The sequence below is a fragment of the Panthera uncia genome, chromosome E1, assembly GCF_023721935.1.
Source record: "Panthera uncia isolate 11264 chromosome E1, Puncia_PCG_1.0, whole genome shotgun sequence".
Lineage (NCBI taxonomy): Eukaryota > Metazoa > Chordata > Mammalia > Carnivora > Felidae > Panthera > Panthera uncia.
The window spans coordinates 38,631,261-38,658,706 of NC_064814.1; the positions used below are offsets into that span (position 1 = coordinate 38,631,261).

General features: G+C 48.6%; 1 protein-coding gene across 1 annotated transcript in view; it reads left to right on the top strand.

The window, feature by feature from the left end:
- Positions 1-27,446, top strand: part of ASIC2 (acid sensing ion channel subunit 2) — a 263,980-nt gene that overhangs the window by 187,281 nt on the left and 49,253 nt on the right. Inside the window, exon 3 of the mRNA XM_049636644.1 lies at positions 13,026-13,153. Coding sequence (XP_049492601.1) covers positions 13,026-13,153 — 128 coding nt within the window. The remainder of the gene's footprint in view (positions 1-13,025; positions 13,154-27,446) is intronic.

The following is a 27,446-nucleotide window of genomic DNA, read 5'->3' on the forward strand; positions in this document are numbered from 1 at the left end:
TCTACTACTCCCTGGCAACCACTTTTCTCCTCCGTTTCTAGGAGTTTGACATTTTTTTCCTCTTTTGCCATTTCTGCGGTAGATACTTAGCAAGCCAAACCAACCAACCAACAAAAAGAAAGGAAAAAAAAAAAAACAGAAGAATTTCCCACAAAAAAGATCAAAATCATTACATACTACAAGGCTGGGTGTGGACAATATTTATCTAATTCCATAAAAGCTGGAGACTGGCTTAGCCAAAATGTCATATAACTCTACAGGAGGATGGAAAGAAAGGAAATACAGCAGGCCCCCTCATGGAAAGGTCTACGTCCTAATTTGGTAGATAATACCTAAAAGCTTTTAAAACCAAGAAATGTCTTTCAAGCAATTGATGACCACAGGAACATGAAAGTAAATACGAGAAGAGACAGCTCAAGCAGTTGAAAGCAGTTGTCTCTGAAAACTGGGACCCAGGGGTTGGGGAGAGGGGGAGCCCCAAACCGCTGCTTTTTTTTCATTAAAAGCCTTGCGGTATCATTTGGCTTTTTAAATTATGTACATCTATTGCTTTGATAAAAATTAAAATTAAATGTAAAATAATCATAACCTCTCCGCATAGCTGGAAGGCCCAAGCAGCTATCAAGGGTAGCACATTTTCTATCTTCTATCACAAATGGGACATAGTGAGAGTGGATGCAGATGGTTGCTATGGTTTCTCTGACATCTCTGCTCCCAGGAAGCACTCTTGTCATGGTGCCTGGTGCTGAGGACCTTACCAGAAGGAGAGGTGCTGGCTCCAGCCTGAATCCTGAGAGTCTGGAACACCGGGATGTGTGGCAACCAGGGGGTTCTGGGCTCACTCTCAGAGTGGACCTTTGCGCTGGATGGGGTGGGCATGGGGGGCTTCCCACAGGTGCCAAGGACTCAGGAGAAATGATGTCACAAGTCAGAGGTACCACTGGAGGCAAGCATCCATTAGGCAGCCAGAAGCCTGACTTTTATCATTCTGAGAAGACCTGCTTAATGCACATGCTAAGTGCTGTGCCGAAACCATACATCAGAAGTCCCAGCCAGGCAGGCAGTGGTCTGAGAGCAAAATCTAGACTAAACACATTCACCTCAGAGATCATGTCCTCCTATTCTGTAAATTTCCAAGACTACCTACTATCTGCCAGACCCTCAGGGATACAGAGGAACAGCCCAGTCTGGGTTTTCAAGGAGTTCACAATCCAGGGACTATCTCGAGGGGTCCTATTAAGTACTGGATGGAAATTCATTGATCCAACAGCGCTCACATAAAGTGCCTGTGGAGTGCCAGGCTTCTGCAATCTGGGGGGCATGCGAAGAATTAAATGTCATGATATGCTATAAACTCCTAAGAAGGAGCAGACGATGGGTTCCAGAAGGGAGGAAAAGGGCATGTCAGGAGAGGCTTCAGAGAGAAGGTGACCTTTGGGCCTCATCCCAGGCCTGTCTGCAAGTGGCTAGGCAGAGTAGGGGAGTTAGAAAGGGGGTGTGTCATGAGCAGGTGAGAGGCCAAACACAGGGAGGGAAATCCAGAGCCAAAGCCAAGAACATCCCAAGGTGTCCTGGGGTAGCTGGATCTAAGGCTGAGACCAGGAGCTGGACAGGGAGGCAGAGGCCAGACCACCACGGGTCTGGTATGTTCTGTGAACACATCAGCGTTCTCCTGTGAGTTCTTCTACCCAAAGGATGGTCATCCAACCAGCAGCACCAGTATCCCCTCGGAGCTTGTCAGAAATGCAGAATCTCAGAGCCCAACCCAAATCTGCATTGTAAGAGGACCCCTGGCTGATTCACGTTCTAGTAGGAGAAGCACTGATCAAGACCACTGTTTCCCACCCTTTGGATGTATGAGGATGCCTTTTTAACAACCAGATACTTCTCAGACATCACCCCCACATGAACGCTATCATGCTTTTTATATCCATTGATTGAGAAAATATTCAATGACAAAAAGTCATGCTTTGAGTGACTTTGACTCCTGTAATTACATCACGATCTATATATGTGCTCTGTTCAGCAATCTGGTTGTACCTAGCTTCCACCACCAGCGCGTGCAAATCAGAATTTTTATAAGTAGAATCTTAATCATCCACCAGCCTCCCCTTTAATTTTGGATACATGGCTCTTCCCGATGGCTTTTCAAGGGTGGTATCTCCTGCTCCTGCATGCTGGTTGCCCACCCAGACTCATCAGCCTTCTTAGCAAATAATTTATAATCTCTGAGCCTGGATGCACTAGGGAAACTCATTATTTAAAGAATCCTTGGAATAAATCTTTTTACAATGAGACTAGACCCAACTCTACACGGGTGCCTTCACTGATGTATGTTTTGTAAATATTCTATCTAACAGGAATGTGTCATGTGAAGCCACTTTCCTCTGTTGCATATCTCTGACCCAACGTGAACCCCTCCTTCCCCAACGTGGGCACGTCCCTCTACAGTATATAAGGTGCTTCAGCTGCCTTCTGTTCTCTGATCCTCATACACTCTTACGACATAGAGCAGTTCTAGCCACTTAACAGATTAACCCATTTAACAGATGTGGTAAGTAAGCAAGTCTCTGAAATGCTAAGTGGCTTTCCCGTGACCTCATGGCTAAGAAGTATTGGGACGAGCCCTTGAATCACGTCTCTGATTTGGTCCTTGGTTCTCTCCACCATGAGTTAGTGTTCCTTAATAATGAAAACAGAAAAATAGAAGAACACTTGGTTTACCAGGGTGACATTTTTGCCAAAGCACGTCTTAGTCACCTTTGAGGCTCTGCAGGAAGGGGCCGAGCTTTGCAGCCGTCACCAAACCGTTGTGGCCACTTGATAAGGAGCTGTTAGTGAGAACCCCACTACCTCATGCCACTGCCCTGAACAGACATAATTGCAGCCCATCCAGCTTGGGGACACAGTGCTGATTTTTCTTCCTCTGGAGCTGGCCTAGCCTCAAAATGTCACCTGTGAGCAATGGAGCGTGAGCGTGCCCATCTCCATGCTGGGTTTGGATTTGCTCACCTAGACACGCGGTGCAACTGGGCCTGTCAGGGGAGGGGTGGGCGGGGAGCACCCTTGGCCCAATTTTAGCCAGGCAGAAATTCAGGGTTTCTTTACAAAACAGCCTCTGCTGACTTGTGACTGCTGGGTGGTCATGTCTTTTTTTTTTTTTTTTAATCTAGTTTTCAGGAAATTAAAATGAGACGCAGTGAGGTTAGGAGACTTGTGTATGATCCCCAGCTCACAGAATTTCAGGGCTGAGAGGAACCTGAGGGATCAGTGATTTAAACAAGAGGAAACTAAGGCTCAGAGAGGCAATATAACTTGCCTGAGGTCACACAGCTATTAAGCAGTGGGGCTGGGAGTCAGATCCAGGGCTCCATGATTTCAGAGCCCATGCTTTTCTTGAGACCTGCCCTGGCTCCCCTTTCCTGGGGCCCACCTTGGCCTCCTTTGATTCCTCTGTGCATGCCAGAAGAACAGGAGGAACCAAGATGGCACCTCCAGTTGACTGCCCAAACAGTGTTCAGCAGACCCTTTCCACCAGGGCTCTCAAGGGCTTGGGCTAGGACCTCAGTCCCTACCATGGTCACTGTCCCACACTGAGCTTTCCCCTGAACTCTGAGAGGAGAGAACACAGGCTGCTGAACCCAGTATCAATTAAACTATTCTCCCCCTCCTTCCCTATACAGCTTGAAACGTTCTTGGCTTGTCACCTGGGACCATTGCTTCCTCTAGCCTACTGGCAAAGAGCAGAGGAGAGTGAAGAGTCAAGATATCTGGCTCCTGGGCTCTGCCAGGCCACCACTTGCCCTCTCTGTGGGCCTCAATTTTCTTACCTGAAAGATGAAAAGTTAGTTGGATTAAAGCAGCGTCAAAGACTCTCCTTAGTTGCAAAATTCTATGCAGCCATGAATCATAGACCCTGGGGCAGTCCTTAGTTTCTCTGGGCTTTGGTGTCTTCATCTGTAAAATGGCTATGATGTAAAAAAAATTACAATCTTATATATATATATACATAAACTTATATGTATACATAAGATTGTAATTATATTTATATACACTATATATATATATATATATATATATATATACATACACAAATATATGGGGATATTGATGCCTGTCTCAGGACGGCTGGAAGGATCTGATTAGGCAAGTCTGTGAAGACCCCAAAGCTTACCATACATGTGCCAATGTTGTTGTTTTTCACGTCCTATAGGAGATTCAAAGCTGAGTGGCTCAGAGTCCTGGCCCACAGGCTCTCAAAGAGAGCTACTCAATGGGGAATGGGACCAGTGACACCAGAAAGGCACAATGTCTAAGCAAGGTCGGGTGTTGGAGGGCAAAGAGCAGAGCCTTGGATACTGACCGCCAGGGTTTGATGTTGGATTTGCATGGTGTGACTATGGCAAGCTGGCTGCTCTGAGCCTTTTTCCTCATCTGTAAAATATTCGTTTTCTCATCTGTAATAAGCCTGCCTCTTGGGGTGACCGTAAGGAGTAATAAAGTGACTATCTGGCCTCTGACCACATCCCTGTTGCTCTTAGAATAGGCAGAGGTCACACCTGTCTCAGGGCTTCTGCACCTGCTGTTCCCTCTGCCCAGAACACTTGCCCTGGGTCATCCCATGACCCAGCTGCTCACTTCAGTCGGGTTCCCTGTGCAAACGCCATAACCCTGAAAAGCCCTGCCCTGCCTCCCATCTGGAAGAGTCATTCCTGCCCTGCCCGTCCTGTCTCACTGTCTTCTCCCCTGCTTCTCCCCCCAGCACTTGTCATTGCTGACCCGATGCTGCATGTGTCCCTGTCTGTTGTCTGCCCCACCATACACACACACACACACACACACACGCACACGCACACATGCACCCCAGTCCCAGAGAACTGCAGGGCCAACCCCCAGCATCCAGTCAACAGTAGCAGCCAGAGAAGCCCCTGGGAGGTTGGGGTGACCCAGTGGATTGATGGGCCTGGCCCCTCCCCTGCCTGGACAACATGGACCTGGACACTCCAGGCCTCTCTTCCCGATCATGCAGAATAGTGAGGCCCAAAAGATGAGTCTCGTCCCCCATGGCTAAGCCACCGTGATGTCACGGGCAGCAGAAGCAGGCAGATAGTAGCCACACAAGATGGTAACACAAGCTGGGTCCCTTCATGGGGGAGTCACAGGTGGTCTTTGCTGAAGCTTTGCTTCAGCTTAAGTCCCTACACAGCTGCCCACCTGTCTCTTACTCACCACCCGCCACCTTGAGACTGGAGAAAAGGGTCTCGAGCTGGCTCAGCCTTGTGTGGACTCAGCTTGGCCAAAAGCTCACCGTGAGACCCAGACAAATGCGTCATCCTGTCGGCATCTCTGTCTCAGCTGTAAAATGAGAAGATGGGACTCCGTGAGTCTCAGAGATCAGCTGTGCAGTTTTGCTCACTTCTGAAAACGTGTATGACACCTACTGTGTGCCGAATATTATGCAGATACAATAAATAAAACAGTGACCCTGTTCCCAAGGGTCTCCCAATCTCAGTGGAGACAGAGAGTTACATGAAAAAGGCAAGGCATCCAAAGGAGGAAGGCTCCCAGGAGGCAGTGACAGTGAAGCTGGTGAAGTCAACCAGATGAAAGGAAAGAAGAAGGGCCAGTCTAGATGCAGGGAGTCACATGAGGAAGGAGGAATAGGAAAGAGCAGCTGATCTAGGTGGATTTTGTAGAAAGCCAGAAACACTGAAAAATGATGATGATAGTACTACAAACTAGTAAGCTTTTCTTTTTTGTTTTTAATTTTTTTTTAATGTTTATTTATTTTTGAGAGAGAGACACACACAGAGTGTGAGCAGGGGAGGGGCAGAGGGAGAAGGAGACACAGAATCTGAAACAGGCTCCAGGCCCTGAGCTGTCAGCACAGAGCCTGACGCGGGGCTCCAACCCACGAGCTGTGAGATCATGACCTGAGCCGAAGTCGGTCACCCAACCAACCGAGCCACCCAGGCACCCCAATTAGCGAGCCTTTCTTAATCACCAGACTCTGTGCTAAGGGCTTTCTGTGCAATGTCAACAGTCCTGTGAAGACGGATCCATTATTATGTCCAAACTCATTCTGCAAATTTTGCAGGAAAACGATGCTCCAAGAGATTGAATAACTTGCCAAAGGTCACAGAACGGGACTTGACCTTACCCCGTCTGACCCCAGAGGCCCAAGCATTTAACCAACTGTCCGAGGCTCTTTCTGGCTCTGACTCACCAAATAGAAGAGCCATGTATCCACCTGTCTTAGAATGCCTAGCTCACTCTCTGGGGAAAAGAGTTCTCTACTCTGGGTGCGTGCAAGCTCTACTCACTTTGGCCCCACCCAGTGCCCTCAGGAAGTCCGTATACAGTGAAGGCTACTGGCTGTCCTGTGGAAGGTGGGGAGAGGATCCTGAGCTCCTGCACACAGAAGCCCTTCTAGGCCATGCACCCCTCTGAGCATACCTCTGCTAGCAAAGCCTCCAGAAATGAAGGCACACTGGGGTCAGTGCTACTGGGGAAGGTTAGCATGGTGGAGGTCACACTATTTATCTTCAGATCCTTGAGGGGGGTGGCAGGTGGAAGAAGGGTTAGAGCTGGGAGCAGGGGGGAGATCTGTAAACAGGCAGTTTTCAACTCAATGTAAGGATGAACTTGGAGAACCATGGACCGTCCTGTGGGCAGTGAGGTCTCCTCTCTAGGGAGTGCTCGAACACAACGATTGTCATCAGTGCCTGGTGCTGCATGGGTGCCTCCTGTTGCCCTTCAGAGCTTAGGTAATAGACGCCCTCTGGGAGCTCCACCAGTGAGGACCCAAGAAGGGAATCGACAGCACCCACAGACCGGGCAATACAGGGAAAGATGAATGAAGGACTATCTACCAAGGTGTGGGCAAGGCTTAGGGAAGGCAATACGGGGGGTGCATTGTCCTGGGCCCGGTAGCAGGACAGCCGCCACCATGCCTAAGGAAAGCAGAAAATAGAGCTGGCACCAGAACTCAGAGAAAGAGAAATCCCAGAGGGCTTCCCTCAGCACCCCCCCAACCCAGAGCTGCGGCTTGCTAAAGTGTCACACACTAACTCGCAGTGATCCGACACATAGAGTTAAGAGACCGAATGTTCCAGACTGACTCCTCTCTCCTCCGGTTTCCTGCTGATGCACCACTGGCGAACCCAACTGGAAAACGGGGGCCAAGGGAGCCCATCAGGTCAGTCTATACAAGTTCAGCTCCCAGGGCAAAGAGCAGAGTGCAGAGGACAGTCCAGGGGACACACAGAAACTATCCTCCACTACAACCCCCCCATGTGGCTTCCTCCCTCCTACCCTCTCCCCTCCAGTTAGCTATCCTTGCCACTGTTATAAAGTCAGCTTCCGCCAACACGGATTGCTTTGTATCAGCACATCCCTGCCTTAGCCTAGAAAATTCCTCTGGCTTTTCAGAAAATCTTCCCTTCCTACTTCCCTCGTGTTTATTTCCTCGGCATGCTTCCTGTAATTTGCAAAGATTAAAGATTTAAGCCTCTTTTATTGCGATGTACTTTCCCAGCCCCATTATGCATTCTGCCCGTTGCTTCCTGGTCTCCTCCCGCAGAGGTTCCAAAGCCTTTCTGCACGCACAGAAAATGCTCTACAGGTAGACTTCACCTTCGGCCGGCCATGGCCGTGCTCCTAAAAAATGCTACAGTATTCCGGCTTCTGCAGGGTGAATGCACTTTACTCCCTCCCTCCCGATTCAACATTATCTTTCCTGTTTGGTCGCAATTAACAAGTGCTCCTAGCACTGTGTTCGTAGCAGCTTCCCCTTTTTCTGTGCTCTCTCGAGCTCTTTCTATCTCTCGGGGGCTTTGAATCCTGGTGTTCATGATGTGTAAACAAATCCTTCACTGAACCAGGGGCCTGCACTCTTTGAAGCAGCTCAGTGTTGAATCATTTGGTGATGAGGGGAATATGAGGCTGTGAATGGTTCTGTCCACGTCAGTCTGCTTTACCGTCAGGGCTGGCTCCTTACGTGTGCAATGTGTGCAGTCCCCACAGGCCCCCATGCTCAGAAGAGCCACACTCTGTGTAACGCTCTGCGATTGGCTGCCTTGAAATTCTTAATCCTTTTTCAATCAGGGGCCCCACATTTTCATTTTGCACCGGGACCCAAAAGTTGTGGGGGTGGTCCAGATACTGTTACTGTTACAGTTGCTGCTGCAGCCGCTGTTGTTTTATGCACAACCCACCTCCATCTCAGTGGGAGAGACGTCTAAGTCCTGTGACATGGACAGATAGCATGTGGTGCTGGCACGTCCCTGTGCCCAACCAGACCCTGGGCAGACTCCCAGCTGCCAAAGGGCAGGAAAAGGTGGACTCGGCAGAGGACTCTTTCCCACTCATTTGCTTCATTCACGATTACTGAACTCCACCCGGTTCCAGGCACTGCGCTGGGGGTTTTAGGGGATGTGGCGTGAAAAAGCTACTCCCTTTCTCCAACCCCCAATCAGAAACCCAGAACTATGGGGATGCCTGGGTGGCTCAGTCAGTTAAGGGTCCGACTCTTGGATTTCGGCTCGGGTCATGATCTCATGGTTCATGAGACCAAACCATGCACTGGGCTCTGCGCTGACAGGGCAGAGCCTGCTTGGGATTCTCTCACTCCACCTCTCTGCTCCTCTCCACCCTCTCTCTCTCTTTTTCAAAATAAATAAATAAAATTTTAAGAAAAATTTTTTAAAAAGGAAAGAAACCCAGAGCTAGGAACCAGGGCATCTGCTCGTGGAAATAAACCACACCCCTAGTGAGGTAGAAAGAGTGTTTAATTGGAAATCAGGAGACCTGACTTCTAGCCCTTGCTCTGCTCTTGACTTGCTGTGTGACCTTGGGCAAATCACTTCCCCTCTCTGAACTATATCACTGCTTGCCCAAATGTGTTTGGCCTCAGATAACCTATCGCCAAATCTCTGGAAATGCAGATACCTGGGCTCCACTCCGGAATGACCGGATCAGAATTTCTAGGAGTGTGTCCCCAAAATCATCACCCAGAGCTCCCTACGTGATTTTGATGTGTGTTCCATTTTGAGAACCTCTGAGGCACATGATCTGAGCCTTTGGCTCTAACCGTCTATGTTTGATAACTTCAGCTCTTAAATTAGGTCTTCATAGTTGCACTAATAGCATGCATGTCCAGGCAGGAAACATAAAAGACTGTGGGCGGGCATAGGGCAGAGACTAGAAGGGGACTGTTCCCTAATCAGACTGGAGAATGACCCACAGAGAGCTGAGGGCAGGTCCATGAAGGAAGAGAAACAATCTGGGAATAAGTAGTGCTTTGGGGAAAAGCAGGGCCAGAGAGGGTCTGAGACTCCAGTCGTGGGCTGGCCAAGAATCCAGCTGCTGCCCAGAGCCCCACCCAAGTCACCCAAGGCCTGCAGACCAGAGACCCCCAGGAGCACCTGTTTAGGAAAGCAGAGGGGTGGCATCCTTGTCGTCCCTGACGCTCCGAGACATCTGGGGTCTGCTCGCAGCTCACATTCTACAGCTGCACTGCCCACTGAGGTGGTCACGGCCGCCTGTGGCTATTAGAATTTAAGTTAATTAATTAAATTTAAATTCAATTAAAAATAGGGGCGCCTGGGTGGCTCAGTCGGTTAAGCGTCCAACTTCGGTTCAGGTCATGATCTCACAGTCTGTGAATTCGAGCCCTGCGTGGGGCTCTGTGCTGACACCTCAGAGCCTGGAGCCTGCTTTGGATTCTGCGTCTCCCTCTCTCTTTCTGTCCCTCCCCCACTCATGCTCTGTCTCTCTCTCTCAAAAATAAATAAACGTTAAAAAAAATGTTTTTAATTCAATTAAAAATAAAGAAAGGAAGCCGAAAAGGTAAATACGTGAGGTGATAGGTGTATTAATTAATTTGATGGGACCCTTTCAAAATGTGGACATGTATCACATCATCATATTGTATACTTGATCTGACAATTTGTCAATTATACCTCAGTAAAGCCGGGGGGGGGTAATTAATTAGTTAATTAATTAAAAGTTCAGTTCCTCAGTTGCACTTGTCACACCTGATGTGACTAGCGGCTACTATGTTGGATAGCACGGATTCTAGAACATTCCATCTGGGCAGGAAGTTCTCTAAAGAGAGTGGAAATCTTATCCATCACTCTCTTCTGTGCCCATCCTGTTGCTGGATATTTGTAACAATAGGAGGTTATTTAGGAATTTACTCTGCCTCAGCCCCTGCTGCTTCTGGAATAAACTCCCCTTCCGAATCCCAGCCCATCCTGATTGGCCTTAGGCGGCTCTCACAAGGCAGGCATGCCTGGCCTGTCTGCTTTGCCCATTACTTGAAGCATTTCTGACAGAAAGGCTTCACTTTTCATTTTCTCCCTGTAAGCCAGGGGACCCCTCCTTTGAGCCTGTCTTACTGGCTCTAAGGTTTTCTAAGCTCAGTTATACAGCAGGCACGCAGCTTCCAAGAGCTTCAGAAAACAAGTTTTGGCATATCTCCCCTTCTGCCCCCCACAGCCACTGAACAGACTTTCAGTTCATCCAAGCACAGGCATCCCCGTGATCCCAGCATCATGCCACTGGGCTCCTTCCCCATCTGAGCCTGTTCTTTGGGCTCCTGACCTCTCTTCAACCCCTTGCTTGGGCAGGCTCACCCCTCCTCCCCTTCCACCATCTTCCCTCTCTTGTAATCCCCCCTCCTCCCTGTCCTGCATTCCCCCTCCCTGACGCACCTGTGGACCTGTCCATCTGCTAGGCCACAGGTACTGGGAGGAACAAGGGACACAGGCATCCCGGGACATTCGGGCAGCAGTCTGCATGGACAGTCTGAGTAAAGAGATAGCAGAACGCTCGACTGCTGGAGGGAAGGGGGTGTGATTGTGGATTGCCTGGGATCCTCTCCAGTTCCAAGAAATCATGATGAGAGGATTCCTGGCCGAGGGTCCTTTCTGCCTAAATCCCATGTCAGCCACTGGGTTCCAAGTCTGGACTCTGAAACTCCTGCCTGTCCTTCCCACTAACCCCTGTGTGCCTACTAAGCCCTTCTTCCCTCGGACCCCTACCTTGGAATTCTCACCCAGCTCCTGCACCCTCCCCTGCCTCCATCACTGGCCCCCAGACTGTCCGTGAGTCTTGCCCATTCCCATGGCTGGCCCCAGCCCTTCCTTCCTCTGGTGTTCATCCCCAGACTGTAGCCCCAGTGCTAACAAACCCCTGCCTCCCTCCCCAACCTCGACCTCCATTTCTCCCTCACGCCATCTTCCCTCATCCCTTCATTTACCCATCCTCTCCCCATTCCATTTCTTTATTTCTTTAAGATTATTTCTTTACTTTGATGGGGGAGGGGCAGAGAGAAAGAGAGAGAGAATCCCAAGCAGGTTTTGCACGGTCAGCGTAGGGCCCAACACGGGGCTTGAACTCATGAACCATGAGACCATGACCTGAGCCCAGATCAAGAGTCAGGTGCTCAACTGACTGAGCCACCCAAGTGTCCCTCCATTCCCTTCAATTAGAACACTCCTTGATTTGGACTCTAGATTGGCCTTGCCCATTAATAACTGAGTGAGGTTTGAATTGCAAATCTCTTATTCACTCAGCAGCCCTTCCCTGAGTACCTGCTATGTGCCTGGCCCTGTGCAGGGCCTTTGAGGTCCAGGGAGATAGCCCAGAACTTGGCCTCAGGATGCTCCAGCCTGGTGGAAAGACTGTCAGATAAAGGATTCTTCTGGTGTGGCAGAAGCTTCTTCGGGCATATGGAAAGAATACAACAGAGCAAGAGAAGGGTTTGCTTTGGGTGGGGTTGGGGGCCTGAATCTTCAGTGACGCGTAGGGAGATTGGCCGGGTAGACAAGTTTGAAAGGCTTTCCAGGCAAAAGGAAAGGCATGTGCCTCCATGCAGAGCAGAGACGAGTAACAACCAATCTGGGCAGCCCTGGAGGGTTGGACACATGGTGCCATGAAGCAGGAGGTTGCCCAGAGCAAGGCTGGAACAGGAGCAGGTTATGGAGGCTGGGCTCCTTATCAGCACAGGAGAGACCTGTGCAGGTTTGCATTTTGGAAAGCTCGTTCTGCAGGCTGTCTGGAAAGAGCAAGACAGAGGAGACCCAGTAAAGGGTCCTCCACCAATTTTGAACATTATAAGATGAGCCAGGCTCTGCTATCCCATTGCCTTCCACCACCCTTGCCACCTCCCACTGCCAGGGGCCATTTCTCTTGCCAAATTAAAGAGAGACCAAAGCTTCTCTACCAGTTGCCCATCTCCAGAAGCTCCAAGGGGCGGGCACCTTGGCATACAAGCTAGTCCTGTAATTTTATTTCTACCACTGTGTCATCATGTTTTCTTCCTCTGATCCCCTCACCTTCAGCTCATGGCCAAGTAGAGAAGCTAACGAATAAAATAAAGGTGAATGACTCACTTCATAATCCCGTTTTCTACTTTTGGAGACCCAAGCGAAGAGTTGGCCTAACTGGCCTGAATTCGCTTCTGACCGCTACTGTCACAGATTCCACAAACAGTGATCCCAAACAGCACAGATTTGTCATGTCACAGTTATGGAGGCCAGAAGTCCAAAACCTATCTCACTGGGTTAAAATCTGGGGCTGGCAGGGTTACATTCCTTGTGGGGGCCCCAGGGGAAAATCTATCCCCCTGCTTTATCCAGTTTCTAGCAACTGCCTGCATCCATTGGTTTGTGGCTCCTGCCTCCATGACCAAAGCCAGCAGCACACTTTCTTCCATTCTCTCTCTGACTTTGACCCTCCTGCCTCCATCTCACGAAGACTCTCATGAGGACATTGGGCCACTCGGATAATCCAGGATAACCTTCCCATCTCCAGGTCCCTAACTTAATTGCATCTGCAGGGTCCCTTCTGCCATGCAAGGTGACGTCTTCCCACTTTTCAGGGATGATGATATGGATGTCTTTTCAGGCCATTATGCTGCCTGCCATGTGGCCTTTCTAACGTCCCTTTGAGCTTCTCAATCCCAAGACTCTGTGAGCACCTGCTGTCACTGACCCATGGCTCTGTCTTTGTTCTTTCAGAGGAAACGACGTTTGAAGCAGGAGTGAAAGTTCAGATCCACAGTCAGTCTGAGCCGCCTTTCATCCAAGAGCTGGGCTTTGGGGTGGCTCCAGGGTTCCAGACTTTCGTGGCCACCCAGGAGCAGAGGGTAAGTTATTGGGCTCCCTGGATCAGTGGTCCCGGGCCCACACCAGCCGCCTGCAGAGCCATGAGGAGGGGAAATGGGACTCCCACTCCTGGAAGACTCTGAGCCTTCAGGAGGCCCAAGTAGGGCTGGGTCCAGGAGAGGGGCTGACCCAGAAATTAGAGACGGGTGTCAGCTAACCTCTGTAACCCAATTGTCGGTTCCTAAAATTGGGTGTGAGAGAAACCCGAGTTACTTTCTTTTTCACTGAATTGGTTGGGGGTTTTTTCCAGAACTTTCTGGGGGCAAAAAAAAAAAATCTCTCGAGAGGGCAGGGGATCGGTGGATGCCAAGGGAACCTGCTAGCCAGTGTTGATACGACTCACAGTGATCTACAAAAAGGAAAAGGGATGGGGGCGTCACTCTCATAAGAGTGTAAGTGGAGGGGAGTCTCTTGCACTCGTTCCTGCCCCCTCTCTCTGGCTTCACACCAGGGAGGTGACCCTCCAGCCAGCTAGGACTGTTACATCAACTCTGTGTGTCACGGGCGTGAGGACTGGAGCAACCTCATGTCTGACGTGGGTTTCACATCTCAGAAGGGAGAACTTCACAAATCCTCAATAGGGAGGAGGTCTCAAAGCAGGACTGCAGACAGACACAGGGACACTTTCCTTCTCTTATTTCCTGGTTTACCTGGAATAAACACTGGAGAGACTATGAGTCCTAAACCAGATCATCTGAGACAACCCACCCTGGGAGGCTGAGGCAAAGAGAGAGGTCAATGAGTGGTGGGAGCATTGGGTTTAGAGGGTGAGGAAGGGAGAATCAGAACAGTGAATAGTCAGCAAAGAAATACACATGCAACTTATGTGCTCAGCTGTTTCTAAAATTGGGCTTAAATGTCATCTGTCATCTAGTACTGACCACAGCCCTTTAGCCACTTTATAAAATGACCTTCTGTATTAGAAACTGGTTTCATTTTTTTTAACATTTATTTATTTTTGAGAGAGAGAGATCAGGGGAGGGGCAGGGGATCCAAAGCGGGCTCTGTGTTCACAGCAGAGAGCCAACGCAGGGCTCAAACGCACAAACCATGAGATTATACCTGAGCGGAAGTCGGACGCTTAACCGACTGAGCCACCCAGGCGCTCCTAGAAACTGGTTTGAAATCTCTAAGCGATTTATGCTTTTGAATCTCTGGGAAGGCATTGATGGTGTGGGGCCCCCAAACTGTTCCCTGTACTTAATGCCTGGGTACTTGTTAAAGGCCAAGATCAGCCTCCACTGCAGCACAAGGTGGTGGGGATGTTGGCTTTGAGGCAAGGGCAGAGGCGGCTGGGAGCCTGGCTGGCCTCCACAGGCCCCAGAGGCTGAGGCAGGTGGGGAGAGCAGAAATGAGCATGCAGGGGGGTGCCAGGTGGGACTAAGTGGCACAACCAGAAAATCTCATCCTTAAGGGCAAAGAAGGAGGACAGGAAGCAGACAGCCAGGGGCCAAGTTCAGGGCTGAGGATTTGAGTTGGGAAGGGTGAGAACATGGACTAATAAGTCAAGGCATGCTGACGGACAGACAGCCCTGGTGAGCCCAGAACCCAAGCTGTTAGCCTCATGGGCTTTCAAGTACTGCCAGTGATAAGCAAAGCCCGAACACTAGTTAAAGTGACAAGGACAGATTTTAATCAAAAATAAGTTTGTCCCCCATTGAAATAGGGACAAGGGTTCAGCATGAACGGGACTCAATGTGTGTTTGTACAGAGATGACTGGGCATTTTAAAGAAAAGGGAGGGGAAAGGGAGGGAACCAGAGGGGCCTGGAGCAGAGTCAGCGAAGTGAAAAATGACAGCAAGCAGGAAGGGGGCATTAGTCCATGCGAAACCCACCCGGGTTGCTAAGTGGCACTTGCCAGAGTTAGGCTCCTATCTGCCCACAAAGACAAGGAGACAGACCCGATCTTCAGGTACTTGGCTGGAGCAAATGTAGAATCTTTTGGCAGGCTTGAGTTTTCCCAGGCAAGGATTTACCCTCCATTAGTGACACTAAAGACATTTCTGGGCTGGGTGGGAAACTGGGGCTCAGGACTTCTAAGAAACCACGAGCCTCTCTCTCTTCCCAAAACGAAACACAGGGACTCCCCATGGTGAACAGGACAGGACGCAGGGACCACGCATTCCCAGCTTCAGAGAACAAATCTGTTGTTTGCTTTGAAGTGTATTCTCAGAAAATCAGCCTCATTCATAGCAGTATGGTTATGATTATTATAACTAATAATAAGATATTTGGTTAAACATTTTACAAATCTTCAAAGCATTTCTGCATCATCTTATTTCCTCGTTTCATTCATATTAATAGAGAAATACAAAAACACATCCCAGAGCTAAATCTAAAAATAAATTATGTTTACATGTATATAAAAGAGCATATTCATAGGAAATAAGATTCGAAGGAAATAAGCCAAAATACCCACAGTGGGGGAATTTATGAATGATTTATGCTCTTCTCTGGGTTTTCCACATGTTTTATAATGTGGCTCTTTGTTGTTGTTTTTTTATTCATTCAGCAAATATTTGTTGAACCCCAACCATAAACGAGGTGGTGGAGATACAGAAGTGAACAAAACAGACCCAGTGTCTGTCCCCACAGAGCCTACGAACTAGTGGTTTCTTTCACAAACAAAAAATAATAAATTATATTCAGCATGTATAACTTGGGGATTGGTCCCTTTGGTATGTTCTCATTCTGCCATTAGTATCCAGCTGACCAGGTCCTCAAACACTGCATTTCAGTGATTCTAAGAAGTACCATTGACTTTTGGGGGCGCCTGGGTGGCTCAGTCTGTTGAGCGTCTGACTTCAGCTCAGGTCATGATCTCACCATCCATGAGTTCGAGCCCCATGTGCTGACAGCTCAGAGCCTGGAGCATGCTTCGGATTCCGTGTCTCCCTCTCTCTCTGCCCCTCACCTGCTCATGCTCTGTCTCTCTCTGTCTCAAAAAAAAAAAAAAAAAAAAGAGGTACCATTGACTTTTGAACAACATGGGGGTTAGGGGCACCAACCCCGGGGGCCATTGAAAATCTGCATATTAAATTTCAACTCTCCAGAAACTTAACTAGTAATAGCCTACGGTTGACCAGAAGCCTTACAGACAACAGAGTCAGTTAAGACATATTTTGTATGTGGTATGTATTACATCCTGTATTCTTACAATAAAGTAGGCTAGAGCAAAGAAAATGTTAAGAAAATCTAGGGAAGAGAAAATACTTTTACGGTACTGTGCTGTATTTATCAAAAAAAAAAAATCCTCATGTAAGTGGACCCACGCTTACCTGTGTTGTTCAAGAGTCTCCTGTATTTTTTTTTTCACATTTTAACATTTCTGAAATCGGGATTTGTTTCTCAATAAGCTGCATCTGATAGTTAAAATTGGCGGTGATTTTTCTTTCTTGGTGGCGGATAAAGTCATGGTTCCTCTTACAGCCTGTAGTGGCTACTTTGTCCCCGTTCCAGGATTCTGCTGCTTCGGCTCAAAGCTCAAGGGAATCTTGCAAGAAGGGCAGGGGTGACAAGGCTGTGGGGGAACAGGAGGCCCTTTCCTGGAAAGTTGGTGTGAATCACGTGAGGGAAATGGACTCCTGAGTGAGTGCACTAAGAGGCACTGGTGATGTAAAGTACCATGAATCCCTTTGTGAATCAGAACGTCCTCTTGGGTGGTAAAAATCAGCCCACCCATACCAAATTATGTACAATCTTCCTTTGATATTTTTTCTTTTTTTTTAATTCCAAAAGAGCACACAATTGCACTGTAACCCGAACCAAAGATTACTCTTTTAAAATCAGTATTTGCCCTAAACCCAATTAAGCCAAGATATGCCCCCCTGCCTTCCTGGACAACCTGGAAGACAACCTGAGAAAGGCTCCTCTGATCAGCTCAGCTACTGTAGGAGCCCCTGCATGATCCCAGGACATCACCACCAGACACCCGCACGTGGGATGATACACTAGAGCGGAACTAGAACCCTGGAAGGGTAGAGGAATACCACTCACCTCTAACTGAGCACACGCTTCCTGCCAGGCATTGAGCACCCAGAGATGCTTGACATGCATTATTTCGTTGAACCCCCCTCAGCAACCCCTAAAAGGGGAATAATGTTATTTCCATGTTCCGGATGACAGAGCTGCGCGGTTCAGTAACTTGCTTAAGGTTGCATCGTAGGGGAAGAGCAGGGCTCAGCTTTGAGCCCAGATCTATCTGTGGAGAGAAAACCAGACTGGAAGCCCAGAGGCCTGGAGTCTAGTCCTAACTGTGCCATGAGATCTCGGACCATTTTCTTCCATGCCTGGGCCTCAGGTTTCCCATGCATGGGTTAGATGCCCTCAGAGGGCCTCCAGCGTCAACAGCCCCGACATCCCTGCCTGTGTCACTCAAGTCCACTGGTATCACCTGGAGGTGTGGCCAACAGCAGTTTTGCACCCACTCCCTGCTCCTCCAGTGGCTGACTCCCTCCCTTCACACCAGCTGGCATGGGGTGCTGCCAAGATAAATTGTGACAAGGACTTGTGAGACAAACCCCCCTCCTCCCTCCCCAGGTCCGGGGGGCAGAACCTGGGTTCCTGCTAGTGAGAAGCAGGAGTGGGGTAAATAGCATTCCTAAAACTTCAGAAGAGGGGTTCTGGGCATACTTTTTGGTCGTGCCCCTTTGTCAACCCACACACGGGGTGATCACCTTGTTACCCTACCCAAAACTCTCAAATACCTGCACTTCCCACAACTTGCAAGAACTCAACCCTTAAGAATGGCTTCTGATGGTTGACCAACATGTACCATACACCAGCCAAACACTCAGCGGTCTTTGATGCCTGCGTCGTGCATTTGAACCCATTGTTCCCTCTGCCCAGCACCCCGTCCTTGTCTTATCTACCTGGCAAAGGCCTATTCACACTTCCAGATACAGCTCAAAGATCACCGTCTTTAAGAAGACTTTCTCTGTCCCATCCTCTGACCCCCAAGAAGAAGCTAGTTGCTCCATTCAACACTCTGTACATTCATTTATTCCTTCAACAAATATTCACTGAGCACCTCTTGTGTGCTAGGTAAATGAAGATGAGCAAGACCCACTCCCAGCCTTGGAGCACTGACAGAATGAGGTGGGTTTCTTGGCAATTTTGTCACACTCCTATGAGACACAGAACTCTCTGTGGGACTTGACTTCCCCTGGTGCATCACTGCTCCTTACACCTGCCTTTTAAGAACTGACTTCTTCAGCCTCCATCAGGCCTTGTCCCACCGCAGACGGGGAGCTCCCCAAGATTCTATACCATCAGTGCCTTGCTTATGAATGAGCTCAGTAAATGTGCATTGTTCAAAGAATGAGTGCACTCTCGTGCCCAAATCTGTACCCTCTGCTCAAATAGCACTCAAGTGCTGTACTCTAATGCTCTCCCTGACTCACCCCTCCCACCCCTGCCAAAACTCCCATGCAAATGTGCCCTGAGGGTTCTTCTCCCTGAGGCTAAGCCAGCCTGTGATAGATGATATCTGTAGCATTCTGGCAATATACTCACAGACCCTAATTAAATGGACAGCTCATGAAATGGGTCAGGTAGAGACCATCTGTGTACATGAGAGTGGATGCAACAGATGAGAGGGACGGGACAGAGCTCTGGAATTTGGGGAGAATCACATGAGTGAGCGAATAGATGTGCAAATGCAAAGCTAGGACTTCCGTGTGGTAAGAGCCCGAGACTAACTGTCTTCAATGTTGACATCACCAGTCAGACTCTTTGCCCTAATTTAAGGTGATTGCTAATCCTGATGGAACTCTCAGTCATGATTTGATATCAGAAGATTTTTATCATATCCTGTCCCGGCCTCAAAGTGCCTGGTGGTAACTTTTGTTTTCTAAATATTCAAATATTTATTCAGCCATTTTGCCTGTACCTCTTGGTAGGTCTGAGAATGAATCCGAAGATCCTGGGCAGTCGGGTGGCCATCAGCCCCACTGTTCAGAAAATTTCCTGGAAAACTTGGTCCTGGATTTATATGTCAAGGTTTCGGAAATGCCTTGGGGAGCCAGGGTTGAAAATCACTGGCCAGAGGTATCCTGTTCTCACCAAGAACCCCTTCCACTACCACTCGTTAGCCCCTGGGAACGAGAAGGGTTCCAATCCCAAAACCTAGACTCTGTGTTGGTTCCTCACTTGGGGTGTATCCAGAGTACCACGAGTAGCCCATCAGCACACCATACCGTACATAAAGCAGCTGCCTGCTAGCCTGTTTGAGGCTGTAAATAAAGGTATATACAAATGTTTGGGTCCTGCTGGGCCCAATTAGGTCATTGGCAGGATGTGTGGGCCCAGCTGGCTCCTGCAGAAGCTTAAGCCTTTGCCTTTAATGTAGGTTGGCCACACTTCCAACATTTGGAGGGAATCCTACCATGGCTCACAATAAGAAACAGTCCCCCTACCCTACCCCCAAGTAAACAGTCTCAGCTGTTGGGCAGGGTGCCCCCGTCTGCTCTTAACAGCTCCTCTCAAGCTTCCAAATACAACTTCCTAAGTGACTTTCAAAAGAGAAGACTCATTTGTCAATCTGACAGGCAGACCCGTGGCCTGTAGTATCTGCTTAACGGTTCCCATTAGAAATGGAGGCTTGCCCACTTGGTCTTTTCAAGGCAGAAGAGAGAACTTGTTATACACGCCTTCAGCAACTTCCAAACTGCCAAAGCTGGAGCCACAGGAATATGGCAGCATCCGATTCTGCTCCAGAAAACACCAGGGAGGCACCGGGAGGTGAGAGAGCCTGCTGTGTGGCCATTCTCTCCATGATTAATAGGGTACCTTGTTTCCCATAAATAGATAAAAATAAGAACCAACTAAGCATTTACTAGCTAGCTACTTAACTGCTTGTTACCACTTAGCCTCTAAAACAGAAAGTCCTCCAGATCCCCACATGGTTTTTCCAATAGGTTTTCACCATTTTTTCCTACATGATATGAGGGCTTGCTTTTATCAAGGTGGAGGTGATGGCAGGGGGTGGAGGAGGGAGGAGAAGCCTTGTTGATTGGCTAGGATGAACGAATATCTAAGCCCTGTTGGGGGAATCCCAAGATGAGTCCACAAAAAGAGGCTCAAGTCTTGTAAGAAGATGAAATCACTCTACCCTGCCTCCCCTCTATCTTGGCGCCTCTCCCTCTCCTCCCTTCTCTAACAAAGAGACTCCAAAACATTCTGGACACCTGTCTATCCTTTTTCACCTCCATTATACTTCCCAGCCCACCTCTGGTGCTCCATCAAAACTGTTCTTCATCGAGGTGACCTATGAAATCTTTGTGGCCAAAGTCCATCTTTGTTGATAGGGATACTCCTCACTCCTCAGTTGTTACCCTACCTGGTTTCTCAGTGGCAAGTGAGCTGTGGACCATGCCCGCCTGAGACACTTGTCCCTCTGGTCTGGCTTCTTTCTTAGTCCTCTCCATGAGCAGTTCTTTCTCTGTTCACACCTTCCATGATTCCCCAAGACGCTGTTTCTGTCCTCTCCCAACCTGTAGTCTCCTTGAATGCACTTGCCCTTGACCATGACTCTCAGAGGCTACTCCCAACCAAGACACTGCTGAACCCCTCCCAGCATCTCAAATCCCATGAGCTCATGAGTCCCATGAGCATCTCAAATCAACAGTCTAACTCATCCTCTTCCCCACCCCATACATGCACCCCAACACTGCTGATCCCCCAACCCTATAAGTGGTCTGAGTACAAATATGCATTCACTAGAGAGTGACCTTGTGCCTCCTTCTTCTCATCTGGAAAATGGGAATGACAGTTCCTATCTCAGAGGCTAACTAGAAGACTGAGTGAATGCCTTCATGTAGAAGGCATACAGTAAGTGCTCAGTGGATGCTAGCTATTATTATCTCCCACCCCAAACACTTCTTTAATTCAGTCTTTTGTGATTCCCTACCTAGCCAAGAACAACAGCTGCCTCAGTGGTATCCCTGCTGCCCATCCAGTCCCTCTGCAATCCATTCTCTGCATCAACATACTCTTTGTAAAATACAAATCTGAGCATCTTCTGTCCTCATTGCTGGATGAAGCCCAGGAGTCTCCCCATGGCCCTTTCTGCTCTGGCCCCTACCTGCTTTTTCAGCAGCACCCCTCGGCTCCCTAGCCTCCCACATAATGCTCCAGCTACCCCAAACTGTGGGTGGCTATTCCCAAGCATCACATGTTCTCCCCGCTCTCTCCCTGCCAGCAACACCCTTCCCACCCTTTCCTTACCTGACCCTTATGCGTCCTTCAAGATTCAGCTCAAATGTTACCTCCTCCAGAAGGCCATCCTGGAGTATTCTGTGTGAATCTCTAGCATAAAATTTACACATTATAATCATCTGTTTACTTATCTTTCTCCCCTACCAGATTGTGAGCTCTTTGAAAATACGCTTCTCTTCGTTCTGTTCTTTATATTTCAGTATTTTGCATGGTGCCTTACATATAGATGATGCTTGATAAATTGTATTGAATGGAATGAATGAATAAATGGATGCATGAAAGAGAGAGAAAGAGCCTACTTTATCATGCGTCTCTCCTGCTTGATACCTATGAATGTCTTTCCAGGGACATAATAAAGTCCAAGTTCCACATCGTGGCTCCAGCTATCGCCTTACCAATGATCACCCCACTGCTCTCTGGCAGCCACCCTCTGATCCACACACTGCCCCTCACAGGCCTTGAAACTTCCAGCCCCACTTCTGGCTCACTTCCTGCTGAGTCGCTCATTTACTGAACATGTGCTGTGTGTCTCACACTGTGTTAGGCAGTGAAAAGGACTGACCTAATTCTTCTCAGATAGAAGAATCTTCTTCTGTGGAGCATCTGGGTGTCTGAGTCAGTTAAGCGTCTGACTCTTGATTTCACCTCAGGTCATGATCTCGTGGTTCGTGAGTTCGAGCCCTGCATCGGGCTCTGCACTGACAGTATGGACCCTGCTTGGGATTCTCTCCCTTTCCCTGCCACTCCCCTTCTCACTCTCTCTCCCTCTCAAAAATAAATAAATAAATTTAAAAATTAAAAAAAAATCTTCCTCTAGCAAGAGAGGCAGACACTCAAATAATCCATCATAGATTAAAAGTTATATGTGACTGTGTAACATGCCCCCAATATACTATAAGCTTCTTAAAGGAAAATATCAGCTCTTATAATTCCTAGATGGAAGGATGGATGGATGGATGGATGGAATATTGTAGAATGATCTCTGAGGTCCCCCTTCAGTAATTTACAGTCCATTTACGCTCTGGTTAGCCTTCAGATTTGATGTAACTAAATTAAACTGCCTTTAACACTAGGAACTAAAGAAAGAAAAAGTCCCCTACTGAGTGCATGGAAAAAGGAGATTAGCTGGAAATGGCACTGACATGGCAGCCCCGTTGGAGTCCAAAGTCTAGACCTTGTATGGTACCCATCCATCAGGGCAGAGCTAGCTGCGACCCTCGCTGCACTGACATCAGATGCTAGTAACTTACTCTCAATGGCTTACTTCCTCCTTGGACCCAGGCAGAGGAAAGGAGGCTCCAATGTCTACTGACTCACCCACTTTATCTTACTCAGGAGACAAGTTAATAAATCAGAATACTCTTTGGTTGGGTCCTGCTACCCAGCATACCATGTTATCTTTTGATTCACAAGCAGCTTGCTATCTGAGCTCTGAACAGTGTCGCCTTGGTTTCTGATTTTTTTTTTTTTAATGAGGGGCAAAAAAAAAAAAGAAAAGTCTGTAGAGGACACTTCCATACACAGGCTGAAAGCCATTTCATCTTTTTCTTGCCAACTGGGGAGGTTAGATAATCACAAACAAATCTTTTAGAAATATCAACCATAATGAAGGAAGGAAGAAAGGAATGCAAATAGCCCTGCTGACCTGCACAGCCCTTGGACAGAGGCAGGGGAAGAGAGGCTTGGAAAAGACAGCTCCACCCTATTATTCCCCTCCTCCTTCACTCTTGAAAAAAGAACTGTTGCCCGGGGATAAAGACATCCCTGCGTTTGTTTATGTTGTGACAAAAGGACTGGACAGCCCCAGGAATCATTCACTGTAGACTAATAAATCTTAGTGCTGGTCTGTTAGACTCTTCTATCCCCAAAGCATCTCTGGTCCCTCCCCTGCTGAGATCTCTCCCTCTCTTTTTGAACATTTAAAACAGTTTAACAGCCAGGTGGCTATTAATATAATATAATATAATATAATATAATACAATACAATACAATATGTATAAATCTACCTAGCAACACAAGGTATTTGCATGTCTTGCTCCATCCAATGAGAGCATGCCCTTTGAGGGTCAGGGCTCCAAAACAACTAGCCCAGAACCCAACGTTGTAAATCAGTGAATGAATGAAGGAGTTTGCAGACTGAATCAATATTGGTTAATGGATTGCTCCAAACCCTGCAGCACATCTTGTTGTGGAAAACAAGAATCATTTCAAAACGAGAGTCATCAGTCCTTGATTAATTGGTCTATGTTTTGAGATTGCACTTGGAGTCCTTAGAATGGGGCCTTTGGCACAATTGGGTAACAAAGGACAGGAAGATGGCGTTTGGCCAAGGTCTGTAGGAGAGCCCAGGGGACTGCAAAAGGAACAGGCAGAAAGGGAGACGCCAGCAAAGAAGCCACCCATCCCTACGGAGGGCAGACCAGGCAGCTGTTGAGAGAGTAAACTGGTAGAGCCTTTGGACGGGGAGGTGGGTGGGGACTTGGAGGGATCCATCCGAATAAAAAAGCACCCATCCCCCTTCACCTAGCAATTTCGTCCTACAGAAATACTTACAAATGTACCCCCAAGAAGCATGGCTAAAGATCTTTTCTGCAGAGCTGTGTGTGACAGCAAATAATTGGAAACAGCTTCTGTTTCCAAATGGAAACAAATTCTGTTATAAATGTTCATCAACAGGAGGATGATTCCATTGAGGAGGGCAAACGCATGTGCCTTCCCCCACCTCCCTGCAACAGTTAAAGCGGGTAAGAAAGACCTGGAGGTCCCTTGGGGAAAATTTCTAAGACATATTGGTAAGTGAGAAAAGCAAGTTACAGAACAATACAAGCAGTTTGGTCACATTTGTAGGAAAAGTACTCACATGCTAAACGAAACTCTGTATTTATAAATGCACACGTATGCAAATAGCACGCAGAGAAATTCTGGCAAGATGCCTACTATACTGAGAGCTGCTCGGGGGAAGGCAGCCCATTTGGGTGTGCAAGATTTTTCACTCTTTCTGGAGCCCTGGAATATTTGTAACAACGGTGCATTTGTGTATTCTTGAATTCGTTGTGCAGTTTTTTAAGGATGTGCATAATGCAGCTATACATAAACATGCTTTATTGTTTGGACCCAGCCTCTAACAGACAGGCTCATATAAAGGGGGATGGGGGTTACTCCTTCCAGCCAGACACGGCCTCCTCTCCAGGCTGGTCCTGTAATACCTTCCCAGTGGACAGCCTCTGTTCCCAGCACATGCAGAAGCCACGGGGAAAGGCCTGCAGTTCTGAAGTTTCCCTTTTAGAAAAAAAATTTTCTTAATATTGTAAAGATTTTTATCTATTTTTGAAGTGAGTTTAAAAGGAAAAAACACCCACCCCCTACACCCAGGTCCGACAAGAGTGCGCAGTTCCCAAAGATCATTAAAGAGCGTGTGCCCAGAACACATCCGCCCTCCATCCAGCGGAATAGATTTAATTAGCTCAGTGATTGGATTGGGCTGATTAAGTTAGATGAGACTGAAGGCTGTCCTTAAGCATTCCATAGCTCCTAAAATTCACACTTGCCTCTCTCTACCGCAGTGTCCTCAGGCCCGGGACATCCCTGCTTGACAACTTCTTCCCACCCACTCTAAGACAATGGGTCCTTTAATTCCCCGTGGGTCTCTTCTGGGACTGAGACTTATCCTGTGCAGGCCCCAGCGCCTGTCCCAGGGACCAGTCTGTAATAGGGGCTCAGTCAGGGTTTATTGCATTGAATTGAACAGATCTGAGCCCCCCCACCCCGCGCCAAGCCTCCCCCAAAAGGCCTAAAGGAAGGCAACAGCAGGAGCAGATGGGCCAGGGTAGGATAGCTCCCAGCAATCCCCAGAGTGGTCAGGCTGTCCCTGATGCCAAGCCCCAGATGAGCCCAATCAGCAAGGCCGCTGCTTCTGAGACACAAAGAGGGAAGGATGGCAGGAGACACTGTGGTGTTCAGTGACAGCAGATGGAGAACGGGAGCTTCAGCTTAACCACACAGAGACCCTCAGTCAGAAGGAGCACACGCAGGGACTCCTCCCTCTCTGAGGATACGCAGCCTTGGAAGAGACATCAGGGTGTTGGCAAGTCTTTCCAGAAATCATAACTGATATTTATGGAGGCCAGCACCTTTCTAAAGGTGTCATATCTATTATCTTAGGCATGACTCTCAACTCTGATAAGGTAGAAGTAACAGGAAACCATTTTACAGGAAAGCAGACTGGAGCACAGAGAAGTTGTGAAACTTGCCCAAGGATGCATAGCTAGGAGGTGGGTCAGCCTGGAATTGGGGTCAGCTTGACACCAAAGCCTTGGACCCCAACCATTTGGAAATGCCGCCTTCAGTTGCCCCGGGGCGTTCTGCTTCTATTCTGGCCAAGAGAACAGGACAGTCTCTAAGGAACTTAGGGAGAAACCAAGACATAGAAGGAGGCCTCCCCCTGGGCAGGTGCTGTGAAAAGACCCAGGTGCAGGGGAAGCAAGTCCAGCTCCAGAAATGGAAAGTACTAGAATGCCTAGGGAGAGGCGAGAAGGCCATGCAGACGAGGTCAGCACAGGCACAGCACTTCCAGAATGGATGAGAGAGGGGCCCAGCCGATGGCAGCTGCTATCATGGGTCCTGGGGGCGTGCTTCTGTTTGGGCTTTTCCAAGAAGATCTTAATCCATGCTTCCTGGAGAAAATTGCTGGGGGATGGAACATAGTAAAACAAGAACCCATAGAAGCCCCACTTAGAGGAAGGAATGGCTATGCTTTTGGCACCTTTCCTCGCAGTTTTCTGTCTGTATGCTTTCTTGTTTCTTTCTGCTTAGTTAGGGCTCTGCGGCTGGCAAAGAGCAGATCGCCTTAGAGGCTCGTTCAAAGAAAGGGCTGTGGTGGCTGAAGGCTGCACACAGACACGCACGGCAGACACAGCACAGAACCCAGGAGCTGCTTCCTCTCCTTCCTCCACTTCTGTGACTCTCTCCTCCCCCCTCTCCTCTCTTCTCCCCCTACCCCTCCTTCTCTTTCTCCCCTTCCCTCTCTTTCCCTCTCTCCTCCCCTCTCCCCTTTCTTCTCCCCCTCCCCCTCTCTCTCCCTTCTCCCCGTTTCTTCCTCCCTTCTCTCCCACTCTTCCTCTCCTCTCCCCCTTCTCTTCCTCTCCCTCTTCTCTCCCTCTCCTCCTCTTTCTCCTCCTCTCCCTCCCTCTCTCCCTCCCCCTCTCCCTCTCCCTCTTCCTCCCTCTCCCTCTTTCCCTTTCTCCCTCCCCCTTCCCTGCCTCTCCCCCTCTCTCCCTCTCCCTGTCCTCTTCTCTCCCCCTCACCCTCCATCTCTCTCTCCCTCTTTCCTTCCCTCCCTTCCCCTTTCTCCCACCCCCTCTCTCCCTCTCCCTTCCCTTCCCTCCCTCTCCCTCTCTGTCTGTGTCACTCCTTTCTTCTTCTCTCTTTTCAGAGGCCACAAATGAATGATGTCTTTGTGTGTGTGTGTGTGTGTGTGTGTGTCTGTCTGTCTCTCTCTCTCTCTCTCTGTCATCATTCATGTTTTTTCTCTCCTTTCAGAGGCCACCAGTGATGTCTCTGCATCTCCCCATTCTCTCTCTGCTGACAGGCCCCCAACCCTGCTTGCAAACTTGCACTTGGTTTTGCCTCCTTGTAACCCCTGCTTGCACAAAGCCCAGGGTGGCTGGGCCCTCTCAGTAGAGCATTGGGTGAGGCAAGTTCCAACAATCACCTCTCATCCAGCATTCACTGGACTCTGATGCTGTTTACTCCTTCCGCCCCTCCTCCTCATATCCCACAAGCATCTCCTGTCATGAGGAGATGTCTGTAACATCGTCAGAGCGTCCTATCACAGTTCAGCAGGTGCAGCTACCAAAGCCTCCATCCTCCCCAGTTCTTAGACTCTCAGGACCACTGTCACACCGGTGACCTGTGGGAGCACCATGTGCCAGCTACTTTATCCAAGCTGGCTGAACCACCTTGTAAGATAAGCTTCCTGGTGCCCATTTCACAGATGGGTAAACTAAGGCTTAGTGGTAGAGAGATGCAGTTGAAAGCAGACCTTTGAGCTTCTTTCT